Here is a 20673-nt window from a genome sequence, read left to right on the forward strand (position 1 = left end):
TTTACTCAAAGAGCGAGGGCTGGCCTTCATATATCAGTTAAGCTTCCATGTAGCTCCCTGGTGCTTGACAATTTCCCAATCCACCTCTGTCTTGTGACCTCTCCCAAATTAAGCTTTCTCTTTCAACTCCTGCCACTCCAGTATTCTCCAAGATATGGCCCAGTCCTCCTTCACCTGATCTCCTTACAGAGAGAATAAACAATTGTTTGAATGTTGATAAAAATTACAGTAAGTCAAGAACAGAGAAATCACCATTAGTTTTCATAGTAGAGTGATCTTTGGTGACCAGTTTCACTGGAGTAGTAAGGACGGACTACAAGATGACGGGTGTTGAGGATTAAAAGGGAAGTAAGGAAGAGGAGTTATCAGACAACTCTTGAGAAGTTTTCTGGGAGGGAGAGTAGAGAAATGGATTGTGGGAGGTGAAGCTGAAATTGAATATATGGCTGAGGAGGATTTTTTTTTAAGATGCAAGATAAAAAGCATTTTCATACAGCAGTGGGAATTATTTAGTAGAAAGGGGGAGATTGATGGTATAGGAGGACAAGGGGATATCTGAAGAAGTGATGTCCTTGAAAGGTGAGAGAGAATGGTATCCACAACACAAGGGGTGGAATTGGCTTTTAAGAGGAGCAGGGACAAGTCTTCCATTGTAATAGGAGAACACAGAGAACAGGATATAGTTTAGGAAGGTTTAATAGTGGAAAGTTGAGAGAGCGCTCCTCTGATAAATCTTTGTCAGCTTCTGCATTTCTATTTCTTTGGGATCTGTCTTCTATTGAATTTGACAGTGCTATTCTGATAGTGGTTGCATTTTGTCAAATAGCTTGTCATGGGATTGTTATCTGCAATGGACTTGGAGACCTTGTGAAGGTATTCCTGGGAACTACATCTATTGGGGCAAGCAAGTGTAGAAGAACCAGCTATCAGTGAACATGGTAAGTGCATCCTAGAAAGTAGAACACATTCAGCATGTTTAGTGATAGATAGTTACTAGTTCCGTAGATCAACTAGTAACAGAGAAAGCAGTGGATGAGAGTGCAGAAAGATACATCCTATCAGGTGGGTGGAGCATAGTAATTAAAAATCTGTAAAAGTAGGGAGCATTAGAGATTTTGGTACACAGACCAGTATATATTTTGCAGCAGAGGTGTCTGAAATAAAATAACATATACTCCTTAGTTAAAGTTGGTTTAGGAGCAGACTTCAGTCCCATTCTAATGGAGAGGAGGCATTAGAATGGTAGGAATAAGGCAGTACCCCATTCTAGCAAGTCTAGCTTTCTGAAGAGATCACTGGGATAGTGAATTTGGCAAGAAAATAAGATTTGAATCCTTTTACCAGAACTAGTGTATAAGTTTGGAAAGTGGGAAGTGGTCTTAGAAATAATGCAGAGACTTAGTTCCTATCAGAAGGATTCATGTTTTCTGGGGCCTGAAGTTTTTACAAACATCACAAAATCTAAAAAAAAAAAAAAAAAAAAGTAATAATTTTAAGCATTAACTGCTTGACATAACTCTAAAGTACTTTTTCCCGTAAATTATTTTGGCTGCATACTCCCTAATTATGTCTCAGTATAACAATGTTTTATAATGTTATGTTTTATATAGTGGTAGTTTAAAATTTTTTCTTTCAATTTCAAAATTCTTTGTAAGTAATGACATCCTAACATTTAATCGCATACATTGAGATGCATGAAACAGATGTACTCACTGACTTTAGTACTGCTACAGTTTTGTACCCTACAAACACAGGAATTCTGATAAATTTTACATTTCCAGTCAAAAAGAAAAAAATAATGTAGGCATTTATAATTGTATATGCTGAATTGTTGAGTATATTTCTGAAAGGAGAGAATTTCTATTTTAACTAGGATTTGATGAGGACCCAATCTTTTTCTTACAATTTTACATGCTAAGTATATTAGTTTTCTATTGTTGTATAATAAATTACCACAAGCATAGTGATTTGAAACGACACACATTTATCTCACAGTTTCTGAGGGTGTGGAGCCCAGGCATGAGACTGGGTCTTCTGTTTCGGGTGTCAGCAGGCTGTAATCAAGATATTGGCCAGGCTTTGCTCTTCTCTGTAGGCTTGACTAAGGACAAATCCACTTGCAGGCTATCAGGTTGTTGGCAGAGTTCGTTTCATTGCATCTGTATGACTGAGGGTCCCAGCTTCTCATTGGCTGTCCACCAGAGGCTACCCTCAGGTTCTAGAGGCTGCCCACAATTCCGTGCCACGTACTCTCTGCAAAAGTAGTTCACAGCGTGGCTGTTTGCTTCTTCAAGGGCAGCAGGAGAATTTCGGGCTCAGTCAGCTAAGATAATCATATATAATGTAACAAGAGTCATGGGAGGAACATCCTATCACCTTTACCTTATAGCTTAATCAAAGAAATGATATCCCATTACCTTTTCCATAGGTAAAGCATGGTTGGAAGCAAGAGTAATTTACACAGGGGTGTGATTTATTGGGAATCACTTTAGGGTGGACATGCTAAAGAGTGAAATAATTTCTGTAGACCAGTTTCTGAACGTTTTATACCCTACTTCTCCTCCACTACTCAAATAGTTCTGGTACCATACTCTGACCTCCATATCATGATATGACCTCTGGCCCTACACTTTCCTGTCTCTATGCCAGGTAAGTCAGTATGAGGGTAACAATATTTTATCTAGTACTATGCCTAGATGCTTACTGTGATGGTTAGCAGTGACTTAACTACATGTGAAAGTGACCAAGAACCACAAAATATCCCTCTAGATTCAATGTAAATATATACCTAATTCAAGTTCCCCTTGGCTGGATCCCAAAGCTATCCATGGCCATTCCAACACCACCTCATCTGAGGGGTGAGTGTGACAGAGGGGAAGTAAAAGTGAAAAGAGATAGTCTTAATTATTGCAATTATATCTTATTTTTATGAATTTTATAAAAACATGTACCCATGGGAAGACTTCTTTTCCAGGGCTTATGAGGGGGCTAAACGAGGAGCTTTGAAATTAAGTTTCATTAGCTTCATGGGAAATCCACTTCAGGTTGCCACATTTTTTTTTTTTTTTAGTTTTAATCACATTTTTAAATTATTAATTTATTTGACAATTATTCTCTTGATCTGAAGTGATAGTTAGAATTTTTAAAACTTATGCAAATTTCTTACCCAATGGACTAGTTATAAAAAAGAAAGTCAATAATTGGGTGGAAGTTACCCTCTATGCATCAGATGAAGATTCCAACCACAGGAGTTTAAATGTTTGGATTTAGATTGTGAAAAACAATAAAGTTTGTTCTTTTCCCTTAGGGCTACATTTATTGTGTAATTACAATGTACCAAGACTATATTTAGCCTTTATTCTTTGTGTTTAAATTGTGTGCTATTTAAATTTTGTGATATACATAGATTTTATTTTGAGAAGGTAATTGGTGATTGTAGCAGGTACTTCTGTCTTCTGATCCCCAAAACATTCCCCTCTTGCTCTCACAAAAAAAGAAAAAAAAGAGAGAGGAAAAAAAGAACTAAATATTTTTTTAAAGTTATCAGGTGACTAAATGTTCAGGGAAATTGAGTGCTGCTCACCATAAGATAAAACATACCCTTAAGGTGTTTAGGGTAATCCCTTTCTCCTTTGCTAGTGATAGTTTAGAGTTGGTCCTGTGCTCTAGTTCTAGCCAATCTAAGAGGAAGTGCTGAGGGTTCTGGGAAAGAGAGATGTATAGTGAGAAGCCACCCTTTCTTTGTGCCTTTGAGACTTCTAGTTGGTGACAAGTAGTTTCTGATCACTAAAGCCTAGAGGAAGCAGAGAAAATGACTCAAAGCTCTGAACTAACCAACTCTGCATGCTTTCTTCTGGACTTCCTGTAATGTGAAATGAAAACATGCCACGTCTAGTCTGACATTTCTATTGCTTACAGCAGAAAGCACTCTAACAGAAACAGCACGAAAGTCATACAAACACACATATAATATTGTACCTTTTTCTCATTAGAAAAGCAATATATGTTCATTCTGGAAATTTGGGATACAGGTATTCACAAGAAATTTAAAAAATCATTCAGAGATAACTATATCAACACTTTTTGCACATATTCTATTTTTCCTATGCATGCACTTTGTATATTATATAATTTTAAAAATTAGACTTATTGTTTTATACCTATTTTTTAAACTTAATAACCAAAAGAATTAAATTGAAGATTTAAATCAATTAATCTTAGAAATTAAATTGAATCTGATTCTATTTAGTCTCCTATGGACACAATTTATAGTAATTAGACAACAGGAATTGGTTCAACATTTGAAACTAGGCTAAAGGTAAAATAGATGAAATTCCAATGTATTTTAGCTGCTCATAAATATTATCTCTTTGTGACTACCAAGTAAGTTCTGAGATCAGAGCACTTAAAATTTTTTTCTAACTCATTTACACTGATTTATGCTGCTGGGAAGATTATGTTTGTAGTACTCCAACATTTTTGGTTTGTTTGTTTTAAGCTATGATATCTCTGTTTTGTAGGCTGAAATTGAATTTGCACAATCTTTTAATTCATTGTTGTTTGTTCATGTCATGTATTACTAAATTGAATTTAGCAAGAGGAAATCCATTTTTTAACCAGTTTTATATGCCAAATAGAAGAGGAGATATCCAAGATAGAATCTTAATTATCTGATATATTGGATTAACTCTGCAGAACATATCCTTTTTTACAAGGAATCCTCATCTTTTATTTTGACTGAAAATAGAGTAAATGACTGTAATACCAAATATGCAATACTCTATGTTGAGTGATGTATCTTTAACTTAAAAGCCACATTTACCTTTTGCACTATTAATTTTAGTATAAATCCATATCCACATTATAATTTGCAGACCACAACATTTATATAATATACTTATTTCTGCCAAGTTTTTCATTACATGTTGAGCCTTAAGAGAGTTTTTAAGGTTGAAAATGGCGAGTGATCAAATTGAATCAATCCAGTACAGTTTCAATATTAACATTACTATGATTATATATATATATATATATATATATATATATATATATATATATATATCAGGTGAATACATTCTGATACATTTTTACTGTAATAAACTTCTTTATGAATATACAGAATCAGTTGGGAATTCCTAACCTTTTTTGTGACATTGGCTCCTTTGGCAGTCTGTTATGGCCAAAAACCCTTCTCAGGATAATGTTTTTAAATGCATAAAATAATACAAATAGGAATAAAAGTAAAGCAGTTGCATTGTAATACAGTTTTGTGCATGGCCCACAGTTTAAAAACACCTGCATCAAGATTTTGAATAGCCCTTTAGTTAATGTATTAAAAAATGCCTGAGAGTGTATCTAAGTAGAACAGTTTCTTGAATGTGTAAAAGCCAAACTGACATATGTTCAATAAACACATATCTAACAAAGCCCTTAGATTGTATCTTGTATATTTTTGCCTTTAAATTCATATGTAAGAATTGTTATCAGTTTGGGAATAAGAATACGTATGATAAAGAGATGGTAGAGAAGAATGGTTTTGTTGTGACTTATCTATATTCCTGTGTCATCTAGTGGAACTTTAAATTCTTGGTATCAGTATACACACCTTTAAAGTTAACTTTGAGCATTTTAGCACATTACAAATTTGAGTCCAGCCCAATTCAACTGTAGAGTTGGGGGATTGATTGGCTAATTAAAGGTATGAGTTTAGTAAAATGAAGATATGAATGAAAGAGTAGAAGGAAGGAGTTCAACAGTGACAGAAATAGGACCCATGGAGACAGAATTGGAAAATAACCTAGAATGTGGAAAAATAACTACTACACACTACAACACTAAAAGACAAAGTATGAGAAGAGAAAAATAAGGAAAGGAAAGACCTACCATTAGTTTAATTACTAGTTTACTTACCACAGTTCCACAAGGCCTGGAATGTGTGGAAATGACATTTCATCTTTTGTGTGACACTACATACCTCATGTGAATATAATATTTTACCTATTTCTTTTAAAATATAAGTTAAAGAGTGGTTGAATTTCTTTTAATTCCCTTATGTGGTTTTCTTATTTAATGGATATTATAGAACCCTTTCATCTTATCCCCTTTTTCATGGAATGGATAGAAACAGGCCTAAACTAAAAGAGGTATTGTGCTGACATATTTTGGAAACCATACCACTCAATGTGAACATCAGCAGGTATTAGTTATACATTTACAGAGAGTTTTTCTTTTCCCTTTTCTAATACCCTTCTGTCTCCTTTGACCTATATATAGTGAAACTGAGGCTTTCAGAGTTAACTTTACATATCAAATAACTTTTTGCTTGTGCATTTGCTTGATTTCTTATTTTTTTTTAGTGATTTGTGGATTATGGATTTAGAAAGATCAGAAGATAGAAAAAAATCCCTGATACTAAAATAGAAGGTATGTTATTTATAAAACATAATCAGTATATATCTTTTCATGATTGTATTTTAAAACAGTGTTATTATTACTACACTTACTTACCACAAACTCCATAGATTACACAGCCCAAGAGGAATGTTCTAACCCCCTATCCAAATATGAGTCCCTCTGAAACTCCCTTTTATATGGAGGTACTTCACAACCTGTACCAAGTGAAGAATGGGATGAAAGAGAACTATTTATAAGTCTTGTCAGGTTGGAGCAGTGGATGGTGGGTTGGTTGCTGAATACTCCAAACATCAGAATGCTTTTGAAGCCAAGGAAAAAATTTGATTCATTGCATTTTGTTTTTTTAAACCATAGAAGGGAAAACTGATCACATGGGCAGGGGAAATACTATCTCTCTGCTCTATGTATTTATTGTTTTTAGCATAAGATTTTAATTGCTGCTAAGCCCCTTTGGAGAAAAACTCTCCAAGGCATGCTGAGGTTAGGACTGTGTTTCTCAGCATTACTTTTTGGCATCTCTGCCTTAGGCCATGGCTATTTTAAATATTTATATATTATTATACAAGAAAAAAGTGATTTAAAAACCCATATAATGTGTTGTAGGAGCTCAGAAAGTGAAGAGATTAATATAGAAGCTAATGGTTAAGAGGAAATATTTAATTATTTTTCCTGAAAAAAATTTTCCTAGTATTTGAGTTTCTGACAATGTGATTTCCAAAGGGATAAGTATAATACCATAATCTGAAACCCAGCTTTGTTTGTATGTAAATGTGCTGGAATATGCTTTGTGTTTATCATTCCCAAAAGAGGAAATTCATTACCTTGTCCTACATAGTTTGTGTGACTTCCTATGTAATCTAACAATTACAGAGAGAAATATCCATATATAAGTGGATCAAAGCATGGATTTAAAAAAGCAAAGAGAAAGAAGAAGTGATTTACTGGATCTGACACCCTGTTTACCATTTCAGGATCAAACCAATACCAAATTCCAAGGACATAGTAGGGAGTCCAGCAGACAGTAAATGAAGTGGCAAATGCAACCGTCATCTTTAGGGTCCTCAGTCGAGCTTGTGGTATATTATTCTTGGATTGATTCAGTTGTAGTTCTTTTAGATAGAGAAAAGAGAAGGTGTTTAACAACCAGTTTTATTACAAAACCAAAACAGACAAAAAGGAAGAGAAAATCATAATTCAACCTGATGAATATAATGGAAGCAAATTTCTAATATTTTTAATAAGGACAATTTGTTTGAAAACCTTGTTTATATTTCAAGTTTTCTACTATGTTACATAATAAATAGAAAATATTAAAGATAGTAGTGCTCTTAAAATAAATTTTTCATCAAACTAAAATGGATTTGAAATAAGGGGCTACTCAAATTCTTAAAATATAAAATTAAGAGAGCAGACCGAGGTTGAGCTGAGTTGAATTCCCTACCTTTTGGTTGTCATGCCAACATAACCATGTTTACTTTATAAATTTATAAATTCCCCCTTTCCTGACTGGCCCCACAGGAGGTGCCATCGCCACTGTGGGAGGCAATGTAAGCTTGGCACATGGAAGAAACACATGCATTGGAACTAGTGTCAGAATCCTAGTTGGCATTAAGGACATTGAAGGATGAGGACAAGATGGTGGAGCTCACCTCTTCTTACAGAAACACCAAAATCACAACTAACTGCTGAACAAAGCATGCTGGGACCTACCCCAAAAGATAGCCTACATCCAAAGACAAAGAAGAAGACTCAATGAGATGGTAGGAGGGGCTCAGTCATGATAAAAACAAATCCCATACATGCTGGGTTGGCAGCCCACAAATTGAAAAGTAATTATACCACAGAAGTTCTCCCGTAAGAGTGAATGTTTTGAGCCCCATGTATGGCTCCCCAGCCTGGGGGTCAGGCAATGGAAAGAGGAGCTCCCAGAGGGTCTGGCTTTGAAGGCCAGGGGTTTGATCACAGGAATTCCGCAGGCCGGGGGGAAACAGAAACTCCACTGTTGGAGGGTGCACACAGGGTCTTGTGCACACCAGAACTCAGGGAAAAAAACAGTGACCTCATAAGAGACTGAGCCAGAATTACCTGCTAGTAGGGGAGGGTCTCTTGTGGAGATGCATGGTTGCTGTGGCTCACTGTGGGAGCAAGGACACTGGCGGTGGTAGTTCTGGGGAGTACTCACTGGCATGAGCCCTCTTGGAGGCTGCCATTTTCTCACCAAGACCTGGCCCCACCCAACAGCCTGTAGGCTCCAGTGCCGGGATGCCTCAGGCCAAGCAACCAGTAGGGCAGGGGCACAGTTCTACCCATCAATAGACAGGCTGCTTAAAGTTTTCCTGAGCACACTGCTGCCTGCTAAACGCACCCCGTGACACAGCCCTGCCCACCAGAAGGACAAGACCCAGCTCCACCCATCAGCAGACAGGTACCAGTCCCTTTCACCAGGAAGCCTGCACAAGCCTCTTAGACAGCTTCATCCACCAGGGGACAGACAGCATAAGCAAGAAGAACTACAACCCTGCAGCCTGTGGAACAGAAATCACAATCACAGAAAGTTAGACAAAATGAGATGGCAGAGGAATATGTCCCAGATGAACGATCAAGATGGAACCTCAGAATAACAATTAAGTGAAGTGAAGATAGGCAGTCTACCTGAAAAAGAATTCAGAGTAATGGTAGTAAAGATGATCCAAGATCTTGGAAAAAGAATAGAGGCACAGATCAGGATGATACAAAAAATGTTTAACAAAGACCTAAACAACTACAGAACAGTGAAACAGAGATGAACAATACAATAACTAAAAAGAAAGATACTCTAGAAGGAATCAATAGCAGAATAACTAAGGCAGAAGAATGGATTAGTGAGCTGGAAGACAGAATGGTGGAAATCACAGCCACAGATCAGAATAAAGAAAAAGGAATGAAAAGAAATGAGGACAGTCTAAGAGACCTCTGGGACAACATTAAATGCACCAACATTCAAATTAGGAGAGGAGAGAGAGAGAGAGAAAGGACCTGAGAAAGATTTGAAGAGGTAATATCTGAAAACTTCCCTAACATGGGAAAGGAAACAGTCACCCAAGTCCAGGAAGCACAGAGTTGCAGGATAAGCCCAAGAAGGAATAAGCTGATACACATAGTAATCAAACTGACAAAAAATTAAAGACAAAGAGTAAATATTAAAAGCAACAAGGGAAAAGCAACAAATCACATACAAGGGAATCCACATAAGGTTATCAGCTGTTTTTTCAGCAGAAACTCTGCAGGCCAGAGGAGAGTGGCATGATATATTTAAAGTGATGAAAGGGAAGAACCTACAACCAAGAATACTCTACACAGCAAGGCTCTCATTCAGATTCAACAGAGAAATCAAAAGCTTCACAGACAAGCAAAAGCTAAGAGAATTCAGCACCACCAGACTGGATTTGCAACAAGGCTAAAGGAACTTCTCTAGGCAGAAAAGAAAAGGCCACAAGCAGAATCAAGAAAATTATGAATGGAAAAGCTCACCAGTAAAGGCATACATACAGTAAAGGTAGGAAATCATCTGCACACAAATATGATATCAAACCCAGCAATCGTGAGGAGAGCACAAATGCAGGATATTGGAAGTGCATTTGAAATTAAAAGATCAGCAACTTAAAACAATCTTGTTTATATATGAATGCTATAGCAAAAGCTCATGGAAACTGAAAATTGAAAATATGCAATAGATACACAAAAAAGAAAAAGGAATCCAAATACAACACTAAAGTTAGTCATCAAATCACAAGAGAAGTGAACAAAAGAGGAAGGGAAGAAAAGACCTACAAAAACAAATCCAAAACAATTAACAAAATGGCAATAAGAACATACCTATCGAAAATTACCTTAAACATGAATGGATTAAATGCTCCAACAAAAAAGACAGAGTGGCTGAAGGGATACAAAAACAAGACCCATATATATGCTGTCTACAGGAGACCCACTTCACATCTAGGGACACATACAGACTGAAAGTGAGGGGATGGAAAAAGGTATTCCATGCAAATGGAAATCAAAAGAAAGCTGGAGTAGCAATACTCATATCAGACAAAATAGACTTTAAAATAAAGACTGTTACAAGAGACAAAGAAGAACACTACATAATGATCAAGGGATCAATCCAAAAAAATATAACAATTGTAAATGTATATGCACCCAACATAGGAGCACCTCAATATATAAGGCAAATACTAACAGCCATCAAAGGGGAAACTGACAGTAACACAATAATAATGGAGGACTATAACACCCCATTTTCATCAATAGATCATCCAGACAGAAAATCAATATGGAAACACAGGCCTTAAGTGACACATTAGACCAGATACACTTAATTGATATTTATAGAGCATTCCATCCAGAAGCAGCAGAATACATATTCTTCTCAAGTGCACATGGATCATTCTCCAGAATTTATCACATGCTGGGCCACAAAGTGACCTTGGTAAATTAAAGAAAATTGAAATCATATCAAGCATCTTTTCCGACCACAATGCTATGAGATTAGAAATCAACTACAAGAAAAAATAAAACTGTAAAAAACACAAGCACTTGGAGGTTAACCAACATGTTATTAAACAACCAATGGATCACTGCAGAAGTCAAAGAGTAAATAAAAAAATTCCTAGAGACAAATGAAAATGAAAGCATGATGATCCAAAACCTATGGGATGCAGCAAAAGCAGTTCTAAGAGGGAAGTTTATAGCAATGCAATCTTACCTCAGGAAATAAGAAAAATATCAAATAAACAACCTAACTTACACCTAAAACAACTAGGGAAAGAACAAACAAAACCCAAAATTAGTATAAGGAAACAAATCATAAAGATCAGAACAGAAATAAATGAAATAAAGATGAAGAAAACAGAAAAGATCAATGACACTAAAAACTGGTTCTTTGAAAAGATAAAATACCTTTAGCTAGGGCTTCCCTGGTGGCACAGTGGTTGAGAGTCCGCCTGCCGATGCAGGGGCCATGAGTTCGTGACCCGGTCTGGGAAGATCCCACATGCCGCGGAGTGGCTGGGCCCGTGAGCCATGGCCACTGAGCCTGCATGTCCAGAGCCTGTGCTCTGCAATGGGAGAGGCCACAACAGTGAGAGGCCCGCCTATCGCAAAAAAAAAAAAAAAAAAAAAAAAAAAACTTTAGCTAGACTCATCAGGAAAAAGAGGTAGAGGGCTCAAATCAATAAAATTAGAAATGGAAGAGGAGAAAGTTATTATACAATGGACACCACAGAAATACAAAGGATCTTAAGAGACTACTACAGGCAACTACATGCCAATAAAATAAACACCTAGAAGAAAGAGACAAATTCTTAGAAAGGTACAATCTCCCAAGACTGAACCAGGAAGAAATAGAAAATATGAACAGACCAATCACAAGTATTGAAATTGAAACTGTAATTTAAAAACTCCCAACAAACAAAAGTCTGGGACTGGATGGCTTCACAGGCGAATTCTATCAAACATTTAGAGAAGATTTAACACCTATCCTTCTGAAACTCTTCCAAAAAATTGCAGAGGTAGAAACACTCCCAAACTCATTCTATGAGGCCAGCATCACCCTGATACCAAAACCAGACAAAGATACCACACAAAAAAGGAAGATTACAGGCCAACATCACTGATGAGCATAGACGCAAAAATCCTCAGCAAAATACTAGCAAACAGAATCCAATAACACACTAAAAGGATCACACACGATGATCAAGTGTGATTTATCCCAGGGATGCAAGGATTTTTCAATACCTGCAAATCAATCTGTGTGATACATCATATCAACAAATTGAAGAATGAAATCCATATGATCATCTCAATAGATGCAGAAAAAGGTTTTGACAAAATTCAACACCCTTTTATGATAAAAACTCTCCAGAAAGTCGGATAGAGGGAACATACCTCAACATAATAAAGGCCATATATGACAAACCTACAACTAACATCATGCTTAATGGTGAAAAGCTGAAAACATTTCCTCTAAGATCAAGAAAAAACAAAGATGTCCACTCTTGCCACTGTTTTCAACATATTTTTGGGAGTCCTAGCCATGGCAATCAGAGAAGAAAAAGAAATAAAGGGAATCCACATTGGAAAAAAGGAAGTAGGACTGTCACTGTTTGCAGATGACATGATATTATACATAGAAAAACCTAAAGATGCTAACAGAAAACTATGAGAGCTCATCAATTAATTGTGTAAAGTTGCAGGGTACAAAATTAATACACAGATACCTTCAAGATGGTGGAGGAGTAAGACGTGGAGATCACAAATACATCAGAAATATATGTACATGTGGAACAACTCCTACAGAACACCTACTGAATGCAGGCAGAAGACCTCAGACTTCCCAAAAGGCAAGAAACTCCACACGTACCTGGGTAGGGCAGAAGAGAAAAGAAAAAACAGAGACAAAAGAATAGGGGCAGGACCTGCACCTCTGGGAGGGAGCTGTGAAGGAGGAAAAGTTTCCACACACTAGGAAGCCCCTTCACTGGCGGAGACAGGGGGTGAAGAGGGGGAGGATTCGGAGCCACAGAGGAGAGTGCAGCAACAGGGTGCAGAGGGCAAAGCGGAGAGATTCCCGCACAGAGGATCAGTGCTACCAGCACTCACCAGCCTGAGAGACTTGTCTGCTCACCTGCCAGGGTGGGTGGGGCCTGGAAGCTGAGGCTCTGGCTTCCGAGGTCAGATCCCAGGGAGAGGACTGGGGTTGGCTGTGTGAACACAGCCTGAAGGGGACTAGTGCACCACAGCTAGCTGGGATGGAGTCTGGGGAAAAGTCTGGAGCTGCCTAAGAGGCAAGAGACAATTGTTTCTGGGTGTGTGAGGAGACGGGATTCTGAGCACCGCCTAAACGAGCTCCAGAGACGGGCACAAGCCACGGCTATCGGCACAGATACCAGAGACGGGCATGAAATGCTAAGGCTGCTGCTGCAGCCACCAAGAAGCCTGTGTGCAAGCACAGGTCACTATGCACACCTCCCCTCCCAGGAGCCTGTGCAGCCTGCCAACTGCCAGGTTCCCATTATCCAGGGACAACTTCCCCAGGAGAACGCATGGCGCACCTCAGGCTGGTGCCACATCCCGCTGGCCTCTGCCGCTGCAGGCTCGCCCCGCATTCTGTACCCCTCCCTCCCCCCGGCCTGAGTGAGCCAGAGTCCCCTAATCGGCTGCTTCTCTAACCCCCTCCTGTCTGAGCAAAGAACAAATGCCCTCAGGCAACCTATACGCAGAGGCAGGGCCAAATCCAAAGCTGAACCCCAGGAGCTGTGTGAACAAAGAAGAGAAAGGGAAATCTCTTCCAGCAGCCACAGGAGCAGCAAATTAAAACTCCACAATCAACTTGATGTACCCTGCATCTCTGGAATACCTGAATAGAGAACGAATCATCCCAAAATTGAGACGGTGGACTTCGGGAGAAACTGTAGACTTGGGGTTTGTGTTCTGCATCTAATTTGTTTCTGGTCTTATGTTTATCTTAGTTTAGTATTTAGAGTTTATCATCATTGATAGATTTGTTTATTGATTTAGTTGCTCTCTTCCATTTTTAATATATATATATATATCTTCCTTTTTCTCTTTTTGTGGGTGTGTTTGTGTATGCTTCTTTATGATTTTGTCTGTATAGCTTTGCTTTTACCATTTGTCCTACAGTTCTGTCTGTCCGTTATTATTATTATTTTTTTGGATAGTTTTTAGTGCTTGTAATCATTGGTGGATTTGTTTTTTGGTTTAGTTGCTCTCTTCTTTCTTTCTCTCTCTTTTTAAATTTTTAATGATTTTTTTAAATTTTAAAAATTTTATTTTATTTTATTTTATTTAGTTTTCCTCCCTCCTTCCTTCCTTCGTTCGTTCCTTCCTTCCTTCCTTCCTTCCTTTTCTCCCATTTCTTCTGAGGCGTGTGGCTGACAGGGTCTTGGTGCTCTGGCCAGGTATCAGACCTGTGCCTCTGAGGTGGGAGAGCTGAGTTCAGGACATGGGTCCTCCAGAGAGAATTCCCGGCTCCATGTAATATCAAATGGTGAAAGCTCTGCCAGAGACCTCTTCTCAATGCTAGGACCCAGCTCCACTCAACAACCAGCAGGCTACAGTGCTGGACACCCCATGCCAAACAACTAGCAAGAAAGGAACACAACCCCACCCATTAGCAGAGAGGCTGCCTAAAATCTTAATAAGGTCACAGACACCACAAAACACACCACCGGACGTGGTTCTGCCCACCAGAAAGACAAAATCCAGCCTCACCCACCAGAACACAGGCATGAGTCCCCTCCACCAGGAAGCCTACACAACCCACTGAACCAACCTTAGCCACTGGGGGGAGACACCAAAAGCAACAGGAACTACGAACCTGCAGCCTGTGAAAAGGAGACCCCAAACACAGTAACGTAAGCAAAATGAGAAGACAGAAATATGCAGCAGATGAAGTACAAAGGTAAAAACCCACCAGACCAAATAAACGAGGAGGAACTAGGCAGTCTACCTGAAAAAGATTTCAGAGTAATGATAGTACAGATTATCCAAAATCTTGGAAATAGAATGGAAAAGATACAAGAAATGTTTAACAAGGACCTAGAAGAACTAAAGAGCAAACAATGATGAAAAACACAATAGATGAAATTAAAAATTATCTAGAAGGAATCAATGGCAGAATAACTGAGGCAGAAGAATGGATAAGTGACCTGGAAGATAAAATTGTGGAAATAACTACTGCAGAGCAGAATAAAGAAAAAAGAACGAAAAGAATTGAGGACAGTCTCAGAGCCCTCTGGGACTAGATTAAATGCACCAACATTTGAATTATAAGGGTCGCATTCGAAGAGGAGAAAGAGAAAAGGACTGAGAAAATATTGGAAGAGATTATAGTTGAAAACTTCCCTAATATGGGAAAGGAAATAGTCAATCAAGTCCAAGAAGCACAGAGAGTCCCATACAGGATAAATCCAAGGAGAAACATGCAAGACACATATTAATCAGACTATGAAAAATTAAATACAAAGAAAAAATATGAAAAGCAGCGAGGAAAAAAAAATAACATACAAGGGAATCCTCATAAGGTTAACAGCTGATTTTTCAGCAGAAACTCTGCAAGCCAGAAGGGAGTGGCAGAACATATTTAAAGTGATGAAAGGGAAAAATCTAAAACCAAGATTACTCTCCCTAGCAAGGATATCATTCAGTTTCAAAGGAGAAATTAAAACCTTTATAGAGAAGCAAAATCTAAGAGAATACAGCACCACCAAACCAGCTTTACCACAAATGCTAAAGGAACTTCTCTAGGCAGGAAACACAAGAGAAGGAAAAGACCTACAATAACAAACACAAAACAATTAAGAAAATGGCAATAGGAACATACATATCGATAACTACCTTACATGTAAATGGATGAAATGCTCCAACCAAAAGATAAAGGCTGCCTGAATGTATACAAAAACAAGACCCATATATATGCTGACTACAAGAGACCAACTTCAGACCTAGGGACACACACAGACTGAAAGTGAGGGGATGGAATAAGGTATTCCATGCAAATGGAATTCAAAAGAAAGCGGGAGTAGCAATTCTCATATCCACAAAATAGACTTGAAAATAAAGACTATTACAAGAGACAAAGAAAGATACTACATAATGATCAAGGGATCAATCCAAGAAGAAGATATAACAATTGTAAATATTTATGCACCCAACATAGGAGCACCTCAATACATAAGCCAAATGCTAACAGCCATAAAAGGGGAAATCAACAGTATCACAATCATAGTAGGGGACATTTACACCCCACTTTCATGAATGGACAGATCATCCAAAATGAAAATAAATAAGGAAGCACAAGCTTTAAATGATACATTAAACAAGATGGACTTAATAGATATTTATAGGACATTCCATCCAAAAACAACAGAATACACTTTCTTCTCAAGTGCTCATGGAACATTCTCCAGGATAGATCATATCTTGGGTCATAAAGCCTTGGTAAGTTTAAGAAAACTGAAATTGTATCAAGTATCTTTTCCAAACACAACACTATGAGACTAGATATCAGTTACAAGAAGAAATCTGTAAAAAATACAAACACATGGAGGCTAAATAATACATTACTAAATAACCAAGAGATCACTGAACAAATCAAAGAGGAAATCAAAAAATACCTACAGACAAATGACAATGAAAACATGATGATCCAATACCTCTGGGATGCAGCAAAAGCAGTTCTAAGAGGAACGTTTATAGAAATACAATCCTACCTCAAGAAACAGGAAACATCTCAAATAAACAACCTAAGCTTACACCTAAAGCAATTAGAGAACAAAGAACAAAAAAAACCCAAAGTTAGCAGAAGGAAGGAAATCATAAAGATCAGATCAGAAATAAATGAAAAAGAAATGAAGGAAACAGCAGCAAAGATCAGTAAAACTAAAAGCTGGTTCTTTGAGAAGATAAACAAACTTGATAAACCATTAGCCAGACTGATCAAGAAAAAAATGGAGAAGACTCAAATCAATAGAATTAGAAATGAAAAAGGAGAAGTAACAACTGAAACTACAGAAATACAAAGGACCATGAGAGATTCCTACAAGCAACTATATGCCAATAAAATGGACAACCTGGAAGAAATGGACAAATGCGTAGAAAAGCAAAACCTTCCGAGACTGCTACAGGAAGAAATAGAAAATATAAACAAACCAATCACAAGCCTGGAAATTGAGACTGTGATTAAAAATCTACCAAACAAAAGCCCAGGACCAGATGGCTTCACAGGAGAATTCTATAAACATTTAGAGAAGAGCTAACACCTATCCTTCTCAAACTCTTCCAAGATATAGCAGAAGGAGAAACACTCCCAAACTCATTCTACAAGGCCACCATCACCCTGATACCAAAACCAGACGAAGATGTCACAAAGAAAGAAAACTACAGGCCAATATCCCTGATGAACATAGAGCAAAGATCCTTAACAAAATACTAGCAAACAGAATCCAACAGCACATTATAAGGATCATACACCATGATCAAGTGGGGTTTATCCCAGGAATGCAAGGATTCTTCAATATATGCAAATCAATCAATGTGATACACCATATTAACAAGTTGAAGGAGAAAAACCATATGATCATCTCAGTAGATGCAGAAAAAGCTTTCAACAAAATTCAACACCCATTTATGATAAAAACCCTCCAGAAAGTAGGCATCGAGGGTACTTACCTCAACATAATAAAGGCCATATATGAAAAACCCACAGCCAACATCCTCCTCAATGGTGAAAAACTGAAACCATTTCCTCTAAGATCAGGAACAAAACAAGGTGGTCCACTCTCACCACTTTATTCAACATAGTTTTGGAAGTTTTAGCCACAGCAATTAGAGAAGAAAAAGAAATAGAAGTAATCCAAATTGGAAAAGAAGAAGTAAAGGTGTAACTGTTTGCAGATGACATGATACTTTACATAAAGAATCCTAAAGATGCTACCAGAAAACTACTAGAGCTAATCAATGAACTTGGTAAAGTAGCAGGATACAAATTTAATGCATAGAAGTATCTTGCATTCCTATACTTTAATGATGAAAAATCTGAGAGAAATTAAGGAAACATTTCTCTTTACCATTGCAACAAAAATAATAAAATACCTAGGAATAAGCCTACCTAAGGAGACAGAAGACCTTTATGCAGAAAACTATAAGATATTGATGAAAGAAATTACAGATGATACAAACAGATGGAGAGATATACCATGTTCTTGGATTAGAAGAATCAATATTGTGAAAATGACTATACCATCCAAAGCAATCTACAGATTCAATGCCATCCCTATGAAACTACCAATGGCATTTTTCACAGAACAAGAACAAAAAATTTCACAATTTGTATGGAGACACAAAAGACCCCGAATAGCCAAAGCAGTCTTGAGGGAAAAAAGTGGAGGTGGAGGAATCAGACTCCCTGACTCCAGACTTTACTACAAAGCTACAGTAATCAAGACAATATGGTATTGGCACAAAAACAGAAATATAGATCAATGGAAAAGGTTAGAAAGCCCAGAGATAAACCCACACACCTATGGTCACCTAATCTATGACAAAGGAGGCAAGGATATACAATGGAGAAAAGACAGTCTCTTCGATAAGTGATGCTGGGAGAACTGGACAGCTATATGTAAAAGAATAACATTAGAACACTCCTTAACACCATACACAAAAATAAACTCAAAATGGATTAGAGACCTAAATGTAAGACCTGACACTGTAAAACTCTTAGAGGAAAACATAGGAAGAACATTGTTTGACATAAATCACAGCAATATCTTTTTGGATCCACCTCCTAGAGTAATGGAAATAAAAACAAAAATAAACTAATGGGACCTAATGGAACTTAAAAGCTTTTGCCCAGCAAAGGAAACCATAAACAATACAAAAAGACAACCCTCAGAATTGGAGAAAATATTTACAAATGAAGCAACTGACAAAGGATTAATCTCCAAAATTTACAAGCAGCTCAAGCAGCTCTATATCAATTAAACAAACAACCCAATCCAAAAATGGGCAGAAGACCTAAATAGACATTTCTTCAAAGAAGATATACGGATTGCCAACAAACACATGAAAGGATGCTCAACATCACCAATCATTAGAGAAATGTAAATCAAAACTACAATGAGGTATCACCTCACAGCAGTCAGAATGGCCATCATCAAAAAATCTACAAACAATAAATGCTGGAGAGGGTGTGGAGAAGAGGGAACACTCTTGCACTGCTGGTGGGAATGTGAATTGGTACAGCCACTATGGAGAACAGTATGGAGGTTCCTTAAAAAACTACAAATAGAACTACCATATGACCCAGCAATCCCACTACTAGGCATATACCCTGAGAAAACCATAATTCAAAAAGAGGCATGTACCAAAATGTTCATTGCAGCTCTATTCACAATAGCCCGGATATGGAAACAATCTAAATGTCCATCATCGGATGAATGGATAAAGAAGATGTGGCACATATATACAATGGAATATTACTCAGCCATAAAAAGAAACGAAATTGAGCTATTTGTAATGAGGTGGATAGACCTAGAGTCTGTCATACAGAGTGAAGTCAGTCAGAAAGAGAAAGACAAATACCGTATGCTAACACATATATATGGAATCTAAGAAAAAAATGATCCTGATGAACCTAAGGGTAGGACAGGAATAAAGATGAAGATGTAGAGAATGGACTTGAGGACATGGGGTGTGGGAAGGGTAAGCTGGGATGAAGTGAGAGAGTGGCATGGACATATACATGCTACTAAATGTAAAATAGTTAGCTAGTGGGAATCAGCTGCATAGCACAGGGATATCTGCTCGGTGCTTTTTGACCACCTAGAGTGGTGGGATTGGGAGGGTGGGAGGGAGACGCAAGAGGGAGGAAATATGGGGAGATGTGTATATGTATAACTGATTCACTTTGTTATACAGCAGAAACACACCAATGTAAAGCAATTATACTCTAATAAAGATGTTAAAAAAAATTAATACAAGGAAATCTGTTACATTTCCATCAACGAACAATGAAATTTCAGAAAGAAATTAAAGAAACATTCCCATTTACCATAGCATAAAAAAGAATAAAATACCTAGGAATAAACCTACCTAAAGAGGCAAAAAAACTGTACTCTGAAAGCTAGTAGATGCTGCTGAAACGAATCAAAGACGACACAAATAGATGGACAGATATACTTTGTTCTTGGACTGGAAGAATCAGTATTGTCAAAATGACTATACCACCCAAGGCAATCTACAGATTCAGTGCAATCCCTATCAATTTACCAATGGCATTTTTCACAGAACTAGAACAAAAAAATTTTTAATTTGTATGGAAAACAAAAATACCCTGAATAACCAAAGCAATCTTGAGAAAGAAAAACAGAGCTGGAGGAATCAGGCTCCCTGACTACAGACTATACTACAAAGGTTCAGTAATCAAAACCTGGTACGGAAACAAAAACAGACATATAGATCAATGGAACAGGATAGAAAGGCCAAAAATAAACCCACACACCTTTGGTCAGTTAATCTATGACAAAGGAGGCAAGAGTATACAGTGGAGAAAAGTTAGTCTCTTCAATAAGTGGTGCTGGGAAAATTGGACAGCCACATGTAAAAGAATGAACTCAGAACATTCTCTAACACTATACACAAAAATAAGCTAAAAATGGATTACATACCTAAATGTAAGACCAGATACTATAAAACTCCTAG

The 20673-nt window shown here is 37.5% G+C and overlaps 1 protein-coding gene across 2 annotated transcripts in view; it reads right to left on the minus strand.

Moving 5' to 3' along the window:
- Positions 1-7278: 7278 nt before the first annotated feature.
- The window catches only part of GNRHR (gonadotropin releasing hormone receptor), a gene marked incomplete at both ends in the record, with an annotated part of 30870 nt that continues 17475 nt past the window's right edge, over positions 7279-20673 (minus strand). Inside the window, one exon of one of the 2 annotated variants that reach the window (XM_082629523.1) lies at positions 7279-7523. In XM_082629523.1, the coding sequence (XP_082485649.1) occupies positions 7279-7523 (245 nt within the window). The remainder of the gene's footprint in view (positions 7524-20673) is intronic. The other variant, XM_082629524.1, reaches the window with a different exon arrangement.

Source organism: Mesoplodon mirus, assembly GCF_964341445.2.
Source record: "Mesoplodon mirus genome assembly, chromosome: 2".
NCBI classification, from domain to species: domain Eukaryota; kingdom Metazoa; phylum Chordata; class Mammalia; order Artiodactyla; family Ziphiidae; genus Mesoplodon; species Mesoplodon mirus.